This window comes from Stegastes partitus, unplaced genomic scaffold, assembly GCF_000690725.1.
Source record: "Stegastes partitus isolate 25-593 unplaced genomic scaffold, Stegastes_partitus-1.0.2 Scaffold71, whole genome shotgun sequence".
Classification (NCBI taxonomy): domain Eukaryota; kingdom Metazoa; phylum Chordata; class Actinopteri; family Pomacentridae; genus Stegastes; species Stegastes partitus.
In genome coordinates this window covers 941,133-954,420 of record NW_007577802.1, presented here as the reverse complement: position 1 = coordinate 954,420, position 13,288 = coordinate 941,133, and the positions used below count along the sequence as shown (strand labels likewise).

Below are 13,288 nucleotides of genomic sequence, written 5' to 3'. Positions count from 1 at the left end.
TTTAATGTAGAACTGTTGTACTGGATTGCATAAAACTGCACAGGTGTACCTACTAGAAAGAACACTGAATGTAAGTAAGAAATACTATGCAACAAGATGTTGTTATTGCAAAACAGGCCAAGCATTACTAAAAAGAATATAGAATTATCTGAAACAAAAACTGGGACTCATTTAAAGGTAACTTGTGGAATCTATAAGTTTTGGGCACGTTGGAGCAATGAACTCTAATAACACGAGGATGCACATATGTAAAAAAAAAATAGAATAAAAATCTAATTTGCAAGTGTTTATGAGGAAGAAATTGCAGTGAACCTGTTTGCTTTTTCTTGAGGATGCAAGCAACATACTATAGTGTGAAAGTAAACAGGTTTGCTCACTAGAAATCTCCACAGAGTACCTGTAACTAATAAACAAGTTCCGCCAGACTAACAGTCAATCAGGAGCGTCCGCAGTAACAACAAAATAATGCCACGTTTTATGTTTAGTGGACTAGAAAACAACTAAATCAACTGCAGTAGCTAAAGTCACAAGTCTCAGAATGCTGTAGACCAACAAAAAAACAGATCTGGATGTTACACCGTCTGTTGTTTGTGTCTTTTTCAAAGCTAGAAGAGGCAGAAAAAGACCGTTTCATTGTGACACGGCACATTCTTCTCAGAGATACTACGCAGACTTTGGATTCAGGGAGGAAGCAGTGAAGGAGGAGGAGGAGGAGGAGAAGGAAGAGGAATGACCTAGGGTGCTCGAACTATTTAGCCTACTTGTACCTCTGCCAAAAATCTCTTCCCGCCAAGATTCCCGGACAACTTGTGTCTAATGTCTCTAACTCCCTAAGTGTAGAGTCACTGCTGCTGCTATTTTTTACCAACCCAACATCTCCGTGTTAATATTTTTCTCTCTGTCATTCCCTTCCCCTCTCTCTCTCTCCTGTTTTGTAACTATAAATGGAAAGACGTGCCGAGGCCTTGTGGGAACCGTCTCTGTATGCTCTCAGCTCGTCTGTTTGGTAAGTAAACATGCACCGACATACAGTTAACACACACTGACGCTGCAGCCGTGAGACAGATAAACAGAACGCATTGGATTCAGTCGCTTCGAATGAGAGAAAAAAGGATTATGCATGAGAGGAAATCTGTGACGTACAGCGCACCGCTGAGAAAGTAAAGCCAGGAGGCTTGTGAAAATAATTCAATGAATTGTTTTTATTTGTCAATTCAACTTGTGCAAAGTGCAGTAAACCTCAAGCAAATCAATATTTGGCAAAACGACCTCTTTCCCTTTAAACCAGCACAAATCATCCTCAGTGCACTTGTACAGTTTTTCAAGCCATTTGGCAGGTTGGTTGTTTCGAGAGCCTCGGAAACCTCGCCACGGTTGTTCTGTGGATTTAGGCTGTTTCAGTGTCACAAACTGACTCCATGGTTTCGAGAACAGGGCTATGGGAGGGCCAACTTCAGAATAAATCTGGGGCCTCCCTGACAGCTCGTCAAGATGGATAAGAATGTAAACATGGTAACGAGTGGGTCTGACAACTGAAAAACCACGAAATATCTCATGCAAGCATCAAATTTGGCAAATCCATTACTTTTAGACCACTCATTTAGAAAAAAAAATGTCCAAAATGGAGGCCATTAAAAAAAAAACAACAACTAATCTTTTAACCTGGTGATCCAATTTTTATATCAACATTGTCTCACCTTAGGATTCAATTCTAGCAATAAAAAGCATCTAAAGTCTCATTAATCCAAAGTCATAATGGAATAGCACATTTTATTGAATTAAAGGGAGTTAATTCAAGCTTATTGATACCAACAAGACTATAAATTCACTCGGGTATTTTGAATTGACAAGATTTTACGGTGGTCGGAAAAGTAAATATTAACACTGATACACAGTGTTTACAGATTAAGGTCAGATTAAAATATACAGAACATGTAAACATCATCATATCTGCCAGGTTAATGTCTTACTCTTTCCCTGGAATGCTGAATAAATGTCACAACCCATGAGAAACAGAACTGGGATCCACTTCAGATTGCACCTGTGGCCAAAAGCTAGTTCTTAACATGCATTAGAACATGCACATTTGAATTTTACACTCTAAATTGCATATATTTTGAGAGCAAGGCCAAGCAAATGGCTCTTGAAGATGATGTAGTGTGAAAACATCTCGGAGTGTTTGTCAGAAATGGCGGCCATCTTGAAAAATTGTTGCTATTTTGAAAATTTGTGCAGCATGAGGGCCAATTTTGGTGCTTGGTGACAAAATTTGGATTTTACATGCCAGATTCCATATATATTTGGCAAAAAAAAAAAAAAGCAAACACAAGCTCTACAAGATCATGCTTTGTAAAAATATACAGGATTGTATATCGGAAATGGCAGCCATCTTGAAAAATTGGTGCCAATTTGAAAATTTGTGTGGCATGAAGCCTGATGTTGGTGCTTATATGACAAAATATAAAATTTGTCTGACCTTTGCAGTTATCTGCCGCTCTAAACGTTTACATCACTGTACATTAAACTGCAACCATGAATCAGGAAATTTTTAAAAAATACTCACAGGTTCACCTGGGAGACCACAAGGACCAGGATGACCTTTTTGTCCCTGTTGATGGAGAAACAAGAAGTTAAGAGTTTTGCACATCCAACAATAAGTCAAACGCTGTGGCGTATAAATTCTGATCATAAAACCACAGGGAGGCACGATGCTAAATGATGCGCTTTGGAGAACGAGATTACGTCCGTCTTGGGTAGCACGTATTTAATGGCCAATGACCAAATTCAATTAAAATTTTTGTTGTTGTAGAGTTTATCACCTTGTATTTAAGAGCGTCTCAGTCAGCTCTGCAGGGGCTGAAATTATGTTGGAGGATTTTCCAATTGCCTCAGAGAGAACATGACTTTGTTTCCTTATATATATATAAAAAAAAGTAGAACGAAATAACTTAATAAAAAACCTGGAAGGCTTCGTTTAAAAGGCTCCACAGCAAAGACAACCTTAATAGCTGTGAAACTAATAGACCACTTATCGGCAGCGCTGGCTGGTTAACCCTGAATAAAGCACTTACTTACGATTTCTGCACAAGAACAATGCAGTTTTTATTTACTGTTTCAGCCCAACGACTTGGCTTTGGGTTTTGTCTAATCATTGCTACCGCTGCACTCTGACAAAACAATTCTGAACCATCTTGCATTAATTAGACCAGTAAACCAATTAGGCGGTAGCACGTGAAACCCAAAAGGGTAATTAATGGTCACCTTCATGCACTGTGATCTCAAATGAGCATGCCAGCTGGTTACAAAATGTATTAATCTTTCCACGATCAAGGCCCATGGTAGCGTAGATAGAGTCAAGCGAAGTCATCTCAGAGGGAAGAACAAGTCGATCCTCTCAACTGTAAAGTCATTAACCACCAGCTGTGTTGGCCTGTCAGCTGCATAACAAGTAAACTACAGGCAGGCAGACGCTTGAAAAATTAGTATCAGAGTAAACAAACAAGCCACGATCAAGAGATCCACACAAAGTAAACTCCAACCCGCAGCCAGAGTGCAAATACGAGGATTAGTCTTCTTACAGTCAGTGGGTGGCAGTAATGAAGGGAAATGTGACTAAATGTAAGAGTTTTAAACAGGATTACGCCTAATTTCAATGTGAAACCATAACCAGAAGCAGCTGCTTACTTCCAAAAGGTCCCATACTGTGCACCTTTTTCAGCAAGTTAATGAAAGTGTCACGTCTCCAGAATGTATCGTTCAACTTTTCACCTCAAAATACTGCAAAGATGGACAATTTCAAGACTGCACACTGTAAAAAATAACGTTTATTGTCAATTTACAGATTTTCCTTGGTTTTAAAGTTACAGATAATCCATCCATCCATTATCTATACACCGCTTAATCCTCACTAGGGTCATGGGGGGCTGGAGTCTATCCCAGCCGACTTAGGGCGAAGGCAGGGGACTCCCTGGACAGGTCACCAGTCTATCACAGGGCTACACTTAGAGACAGACAACCAAGCACACTCACATTCACACCTACGGACAATTTAGAATCACCAATTAACCTCAACATGTTTTTGGACTGTGTGGGAGGAAGCCGGAGAACCCGGAGAGAACCCACGCTGCACGGAGAAAACATGGAGACTCCACGCAGAAAGATCCCGGTGCCCCCACCGGGATGCGAACCGGCAACCTTCTTGCTGCGAGGCAACAGTGCTAACCACCGAGCCACCTTGCATTACAGAACTGGTCAAATCACAGACAAAAGTATGAATTTACGTGTTAAAACACGTCAAAAACAACACATAATTGTAATCAATGTCAACATGAATAATCTATATTCACATCTGCTGTATATATTGATTCTACTTTACAAACAGTAATTTGTTCTTTTTATGCGTGATCATAAAATGACACTGCTTTCCTTTATTGATATCGGTTGAACTTATTTCACAGATATTTGCAAGTATATTCACTATCTCCACCATTTTTGAATGCTACAGTATTCCACCATTTTAAAAAAAAGTATTTCTAATTTTCTAATGTTCTAAATGGGTTGTTTCAGTGCTTTAAATACAGCTAAGCTACTGCTGTCCATGCCCCCTTCAGGAAGAAAACTCTCTCCGCAAAATACTTGACTTTTTATCACTTCTTTTTCTCATTGTACATGAAAATATGACTTCACTGTGAATTCACTGCAAATCTGTCTTTATTTGGTGCGTTTGTCCGGTGCAGACCGCCAGCGTGGAAGTGACGGCCGGTTAAGACGTAGTTAAGATGTTTCCGTCACAATTTTATACTCATTTAGTGGTCTGACAGCAGAAACAGTAAAACACGTAATAGAGAACAGCTTTATTGGGAATTCAGCTGCACTAAAGTGGAGCTAATGTGAGCACAGAAAGCAGGAGAGAAGTAAACGGATGCAAAAGCTAGTGAAGGTTATTGAGTTTAGGGAGGCTAGTGGACGGCTTTTATTTTACCTCTACAACTTCTTAAGACAAACACAATAAAAATGGACTTTCACCGAATGGGACCTTTAAATTTAGATTTTCCACTTCCACAAAGTTTGACATTTTGATTAGGAGATTAGGAGATTAGGACAACTCTCGATACTGTTTGTTAGATAAGAAGCTACAACCACGAGACATTGACTCAGTAAAGGCAGACACAAGTTATGATAAACTGTCTGCAAGAAATCAAACACTATAAACGGTCTTTATAAATGAACTCTTGACATTTTTGTTTTTACTAATATTTCTGCTTTAAAGTTACAGAAACTTTGTTGCAACACAACACACCGTATAGCCTAGCAGAGTCTGTGTCTACTACCAACACGCCATTCAGGCATTCTGGTGCTTACAATCGATAAAATATTAAACCCTAAAATTCAAAGTGGGAATATTCTATAGCTTGTACACCTTGTGAATCATTTAACACGCATTTTGCAGAAACAGAGCCTGACACGTTTGGTGTGGATTAAAATTTAAAAAGGAGTTTTGCGGGTTTGAAAACATTTTTGTCTGGAGAACGTGAGTTAATATTGATGGACCCAGTGGAGGGCCCGGCAGAGTGAGACTGACACGCCTGAAGGTGCTACGTCAAATCTGGCTGGCAGGTTGACGTCTTGTATTGATAAAAAGTCCAGAATCAGTCTAGTGCATCATCTTAACTGAGAAAGGACATTAACAGCACGTCGCTGGAGCGTTTTCAGAAAATGTATTACAGCTATCCCATAGCTGCAAAGCAATCAGCTGAGACTCCGGTCTTAGAGCCGGTTCCTGAGTCCAATAAGTCCTCGCAGAGAAATAAATAAACACAAAGGCAACTATTTTTCAAGATTCTAATTTTCTGTCACATCTCCTTGCAGCTTTTTGGACACAGATTGGAGCCAGATGCTGGTTCATTGGCCACAGTAATTCTCTGTTATAGTCTGGTTCTGTCAACCTCCTGATTATTTCTCTATTTATCTGCAGACAGGCAGCAATGTGCAGCGAGTTGGAAGTATTTTATAGGGTTTTTGGGAGTAGATGAGTCTCCTGCAGGAGCCAAAAGCAATGAAGTCGCGGAAGGACAAAAGAATGCGTCCGGGCCTTCCAGCACAGCCGATACAGCTGAGTACAGTAAAAAAAAAAAAAAAAAAAGAGGGAAAAGGAGGCTGTCCCTGAAGTGTGCATGTGTGTGTGTTGTATATGGACAAAAAAAAGAAAAGTTGGACAAGTTTCACAGTTGTGTAAATCCAACGTGGATCACATTCTCCATTAGTTCTCCCTCTCTAAGAAGAGCAAACAGTTTTAATTAGCGTAACTCGCACCAGATCAACCCTGCAGCAAAGAGGCAGAGCAGCAGCAGCCTCCACATTGTTCTTTTCATCAGTTTTAATTTCGTTTTTTTATTAGAACACAGAAACTTCTTCTTCTTCTCACCTGGAAAACCGTCTTTCTTGGACAGATCAGACTCGGCAAATGAAGGCATGAGAATGTTATTATACAAAGCTGAGGAGCAGGAAGGAAAAAATGTGGAGAGCTGCACACCTCGTAAAAAAAGTTGAGTGTTATTCCAGCGTGCCATGATCAGAGCTGGCTGCATTAAAGGCACGTCGGTCCAGAATTGGTAATACTCTCCACAGTGTTTCGCTTTGACACACAGTTCCTTCTTACTTTACAGTCCCGACCGCTGCCTGACTCCCAGGCAGCCTTCCCATTACAACTTTACACACAGTGAGAAAAGCTTCCCCTGGCAACAGGCCAGCAGAAAAGTCAGCAAAAAAAAAAAAAAAGAGAGGGGGGGAAGGACATCAAGCTGTGGCAAGTCATATTTTACTGGCTGGTTAGACGGACAAGAGAATGAACCCCGAGCTTCATGTGTGGCAAGTGATGTAATTTCTGTAAAATGTGAAAGTGCACTATAAGGAGTTTTGGCTTCAAGTTATCGAGAGAAAAAAAAAAGAGTCGAGAACAGCTGCAAGCAATGAGGTGTCTGGTGGCTGATTGCCTTTTTATTAGCTGCATTTTAATACTTTGTATGGCTGTCAGCAGTCACTTCCTTTCAGGGCAACTCGCTGCAGACCACAATTCCACCTGAACTGATCGCAAGAACAAGAAAAAGGGAGTCTGTTACAAGGACGCTGGTGCACGCCCAGCAAAAAATCCACAATTACCATAAATCAGCAGGAAGAATATCAACTTTTTCCCATGACTCCATGTTCCATGAGTCACCAGACGAGGAGAGGTCTGTCTTTTTTAAGGTCCTCCGCAGTGCTACAGTGAATGGAGGAACCTTGAGCGCACCAGATGGTTTTTCATAGTCAGCCCTGTCCGATTGCATAACAAACTGCTGGAGCTCCCGCCAAAGGCATTATTGCACTATTGTGTCCCAAATGAGGACAAGGCTGTGTGTGTGTGTGTGTGTGTGTGTGTGTCTGAGTGAGAAATAAAGTTGCTTACAAAAGTTTTCTCACATTGCGTAACAGCCATTTTCTAATTTGCATTCCTTCTGGCGTCCAAATTCTGACCTCGCTGTGACCTTTCACTGTACGGATTCATTTTGTTTTTTTTGCTTCTATCTTCACCACAACATAATTCTGACAGCAGGCCACAAAAGGAGCAGGGTCATCATAAGCTGTCAAGTGTACTTTAAAGAAAGCTCCGTCTGTAGATTTTCTTTACATAAGCTTTCATGACTTTCTCATCATATGCGGCTGCAGCGGACCATCAGGTGACTCAAAATTTCTGAATGAAAACAGGGTGTAACCTGCAAAACTGTAAAACGCCAGAACTCCTCATTTACATCTCTAACGATAATCTGACACTACAGTATGTAAGTTGGGTGGGTCCTCCTTCTTGAAAAGCTCATAATCCTAAATAAATCTGATACGTTTGGGTTTTAGAGGAGAGTTTTTGCATCCCTCAGTGGCTTAAGAGCTTTTTTTCTCCAAGGTTTATTCTCACTGCTAAGAAGTGGAATCTCGAGGAAATGCTGGAAATGAAGTTGTGACTTCCTCCGGTGACGATGAGTTGGTTGTAACTGGTGGTAAAGAAGGCAAGAAGAGTGGCTGTGGAAGAGTTTGTGACTCCTGCTGCTTATTGGAATCAACCATCACTGTTGAACCTCAGCTGCAGATCTGATCGTCTGTGAAACTGAAGCAGTAAAGGGTGTCCGATCATGATTGAAGGATGAGCCTGGTGTGATTCTATATCAACAAATCCCATGAAAACATCAAAACAATGAACTGATCTGAGAGACAACCATTAATCCCTCGTCTCCGTGCTGCTGTAAATATTCACTAATGCACCAAATGCGATACATAAACAGAAAATAGTTTCCAGCAAGTACATTGTTTACTCCTCTTGATAACATTTGCTAAAATATTACTGTTACAGCTGTTAGGAGGAAATAACTGGACTTGTAAAAGAATGCATGCAATTATTTGTGTGTTTGAGGCCTCTTTTTTTTTTTTTTTTTTAAACCTTATGAACCCAAAAAGGCTTTGAAAGGCGTGGTATGTGTTTTTTGTTTTGTTTTGTTTTGTAAATGGCCAAAATTATCCCATTTATCAGAGGTAGAATCTGTAAAAACAGGCAGGATTATTGGAGAATTACCAACTTTCAGACAAACTGTCACTGGGAAATCATAATATTTCATTGAAATCCCTTTATTCTACACGTCTTACTAAGAATTAACCAAAAACACCCCAAATTCTGTAGAAGCACAAAAAATTCTGCACAAATTCGTGAAGCCAACATTCACTCAACAAAAAATACTTTGAACTAAACCAGGCTGAACTGCAGGCAGACAGGAGACAAATATGGAAACAAATTCAACATATACGTAGTGAAATCTTTGGTGTGTCTAGAGTCACAATGAATTTTTTTCAACATTGACGACACAGGCCGACAAAAATGTTGTACATGTTGATTCCAATTTTTACATTTTTTTGTAAAATAAAAAATCCAAGAAATCCAGTTTTTTCATTGTCTTATGATTATGGTGTTCTAACTGTGTAATGCTGCTTAAAGGACTTTTTGTTTGTTTGTTCTGCTTCTAGATGTGGTTGTGCTGTTCTCACAGAGGTGCAGGACTTCACCCTGCAGTAAAAATTGAGCCCACAGCGAGTAAAAATGTTGAAGATGGAACAAAAGCCCAGAAAGTCCTTGGAGGTGAGCGGGTTAAAGATTTGCATACGACTGACTTTTACCACTTTGCTTGATTATACATGTGAGTAAATGAGCCACACGTTGGCTAAAAAAAACTGCAGTCATGCGGAACTATTGTGTTCAAAGAAGCTATACGTAGAAGCGCAGGGAGTCATTTAAAGTGTACCATTTCGTTTGCACACTGTGCAATAGTAGGAAACCCCAACAGGCCCTGGCCCACTTGAGATGTGTAATTACTGAGAGGGTCTTGGGAAAAGGCCAAGGATAAAATGCACAAGGCCACGGAGCCTCACTGCTGCTTACCATCACTCTCTGTCAGGATAACCCAGCGCTGCGGTATGCAAAGTCAAATAGTGTCGCTCCTGAGCGGAACCAGATCACAGAACTAACCCACATTCACAACTTGTCCTACTTTTTCAGAAGAACTGCTCCCCGGAGAGCCGATGACATAACATTTGGAGAAAGCGTGTAAAACTTTTCATCCAGTAATCTTCGTTTTTTTTCCCCCTCAGCTGCCTTCATCATCGCATTCGAGGGCCTGTGATGGCAATGATGTAACGGAACTGATAGCCAAAGCCTTTAATATTCCAACCCACAGAGGAGCCAGAACACAGGTGCGCTCCTTGACGCCTGCATTTTGTTAGGCTGCTTTCCAAACAAGAGCTCAAACATTCATGTTTGGCTCGACCCTCCAAACACAGCAATCTGACGGATTCCGCCTTCAAAGGCAGCTACGAGAGGCCTCGGGTCGAGTGTGCGCTTGATTTACTGATCCTCCAAATGCAAAACTCTGCTCAGTCAGTCACTCATTCACTGTGATTTCTGTCTGAAAGCACTGCGAGGATGTAAAAGGAGACGACACACACACCAAGAAAATGAACTTTCACATATATGGGACGGAGCCAGTAAACAGTCAGGGACTTCCTCGTGGATTTACACACAAACAAACGCACAGTTTCAGTTTGTGAGTGCAAACTGCTTTTATTTTTTTTTTTTTACCTTTCGTCCATCTTGGCCAGGCAGTCCAGGAGGGCCCGCGACTCCAGGCTCTCCCTAAACGGACAAATTAGGTCACATATAATGAACCAACTTAACATTTCTGCTAATGTTTCAGACAAAAAAAATGACAAAATGCGTACTTTTTGTCCTTTCGGGGCTTGACCAAGGGACAGTCCAGGATCTCCTTTGTGACCCTGGAACATAAAAACAAGAAAAAAAAAAAGCTGTTTTTTATGCTTTTCAAGACACTTTTCCAGCAGCAAGATATGTTCATTGAATATTTCCTGCCACTTGCAGCTTACATTTACCCCATCACAGAGTAATGAGTTCATCCTACTTATTAGCGAGTCTGCCGGTTGTATTTACACAAACGTGGAGTTCATTTATGCCCTCCTGTAACTCGGTTTACACCAAGCCCAGCAAGAAGCGATGGGGAGTGACCGTGTACATTCTTCTCCCTTTTCGGGCAGTGGGAATCCTGTCAGTGCAGTCTGGGTCAGCGTTCGATGTCCGATTGTGAAAGAGCAATGATAATGTTACAAGTCCAAGGAGAAATAGATCATTTCCGGCGCTTATCATGTAAAGGATAAAAATAATGTTACAGCATTGGACTGTAATCCAACAATAGCTGTGTGTTATCAGCTGATTGCAAACGCATTTCATCTCATAAATCGAGGGCTGGGCGTGGAGGCAATGCTGTAACGTGATGCATTCGAGTACAATCCTGCAGCTAAGGAGCGTTTTTAAAGAAGTATGGGGGTCGTTTTTTTGATGGAGATGGAAAAACATTCACTGCTTCAGTAGAAAACATTTTATTTGAGAGAAACACAACATTTCCCATTTACAGTACATCGTCCATTCATGTCCATTTTAGCTACAACTTGGCATCAAGCAGGTTTTTTTGGGGGGGAATTTTTCTCCAGACTGATTTCTTTACAGGATCGATCCTGCAGCCAAGAGCAACACCGTGTTTCACCGTTTCAGCTCAGCAAGATTATCTAAAGAGTTTAAGCTGAGAAAGAAGTAATTTCTTTTGAAAGCTGGAAACCTTAATAAGCACTTGCGCCTTCCACTGATTTTATTCTGTGCTTTCATTCATTTTTACGTCCACTTACAGTAGTTTTGTGACCGAACATTACCTTGTCTCGCTTTATTATCGTCACATCCAGAAAAGGTGAAACGCTCACAACAAAATTCAGCGTGTTTTCATCCGACTGCTTCATTTTTCTCCGAGCAGAGAACTGTGCCAGAGCAGACAGTCTGCTGTTTGAGGTTTGTGTGCAAATGGGTCAAACTAAGCCGGCCCAGGCTTTTCATTCGGGCTCCAGCTAACACATATGTACAAAATAAGAGTTATGGTTTTTCCCTGTTTAAAGCAGGCCAAAGTGTGGTATCAATTAGGGTTTCTTCTTAATGCTAAAAAGACAGTGTGGAAAATGCTGAAATCCAATGCATTCAAACGGATTAGGTACAGGTTTGAAATAGGACCAATTTTCCGTGTTATTCCAACAACATGAAGACCCTCTTTGTGATTTCAGACTGACACACTCTTGAGCTCTGATGAGAAGTGGAATCGGCTGCGACGCGGGCCGGTGTCAAGTACATGCAAATTAGCGAGACAGAAAAAAAACCTTAAAAACTGCTGTTTTCTCCTGAGGGGGAAAACAAATGGCTTTTCAAGTGAGTAGAAGAAGCCAAGAGTGTCTGACCTCAGACATGCAAACGAAGTGAAATCACAAACAAACACTGGATGACTCAGAAAAAAAAACACAACAAACCCTCGCTTTTCAAATTTACATTGTTTAGGTATCCTCGTTTAAACGTGGAGCCTAAAAGGAATATGATGTGTTTGTGTCTTATATAAAGTTCTGCCATTTATTTCATTGTTTTTATTTACATCACTGGAACATTTTTCTGGTTAGAACTACTTGTACCCCTGAAAAGCTCCACGTTACAGACCTCATGTAGGAACTGCTCCACTGTGAATCTACTAAGATCACATATAGCCAAAATATAGGAATCATCTGGTCTTGCAAAATGAAAAAGGCTTAAATTGGAGCTGATCACAGCAAATATTGATTCAATTCAGGTTTTTCAAAAAGTGCTTGATAACTAAAAACAATTCTTTTTGACTTTAAATGCTCATAATTTTTCTAAATTGTCTGTAGGTGTGAATGTGAGTGTGCTTGGTTGTCTGTCTCTAAGTGTAGCCCTGTGATAGACTGGTGACCTGTCCAGGGTGTCCCCTGTCTTCACCCTGAGTCAGCTGGGATAGACTCCAGCTCCCCGCGACCCTAGTGAGGATTAAGCGGTGTATAGATAATGGATGGATGCTCATAACTTTTGCGTAACTTTTGAGGTTTTTGTAATCGTGAGCTGATCACAACTGAAAACACAGACCTGTTTATAGAAATATAATTTCTGACCATATAAAAAAAAGGGGTAAGTGTGAAATTATTCAGTTTTTTTTTTCCTATTGTCAAATCTTATTGACCAAAAATAAGCAATATTTGCTGTTTTTCTCAGCTCTGTCTGTAGCACTCAGCCAATGATACTTAAAGACAAACCTTATGAGGTATAATATGCAATTTACCATTATTTTTTAAAAGAATGTTCTATTATTGAGGAAAAACAGTCACGTTACATTTCACTGCACATCCTGTAAGAGCATGCGACAAATAAAAACTCTTGAATCATGAGTCTCCCTCCGGCCAGCCTGAAGACGAGGGAGCGTTGGCCTGTAAGGTGTAAACACTTTGAAAAGGCCGCAGATCTGAACACACACTTCAGAACTCACGGGATGGCTTTTATCAACGCATGCAACGCAGGAAAAACTATCTAAGGTGGCGAAAAAAAAGGGAAAATCAGTGTCTGGAGGTGATAAAAGTGCCTTTTTATTACTAAACTCTCATTGACGTGGGAGTTTGTCACCTCTGCACTGATTTAACCAAAGAGTTTGTCTTTTGAATACACTGTAAAACAGTCAAATGTGATTTTAGGGCTGCAACTAACCGTTATTTTCAATTCGTCTGTTGTTTATTTTCTTGGTTATTCGATTACTTGTTGAAGATGTGAGAGCATTTGTCAAATAACATCTTTTAAATGTCTTTTTCATGAGACAGTGAAAATAACGTT

At 40.4% G+C, this 13,288-nt stretch overlaps 1 protein-coding gene across 1 annotated transcript in view; it reads right to left on the bottom strand.

Annotated features, from left to right (window-relative positions):
* The window catches only part of col27a1b (collagen, type XXVII, alpha 1b), an 80,327-nt gene that overhangs the window by 47,642 nt on the left and 19,397 nt on the right, over positions 1 to 13,288 (bottom strand). Inside the window, exons 6-8 of the mRNA XM_008276432.1 lie at positions 10,294 to 10,347; positions 10,154 to 10,207; positions 2,564 to 2,608 (exon numbers count right to left, since the gene is read on the bottom strand). Coding sequence (XP_008274654.1) covers positions 2,564 to 2,608; positions 10,154 to 10,207; positions 10,294 to 10,347 — 153 coding nt within the window. The remainder of the gene's footprint in view (positions 1 to 2,563; positions 2,609 to 10,153; positions 10,208 to 10,293; positions 10,348 to 13,288) is intronic.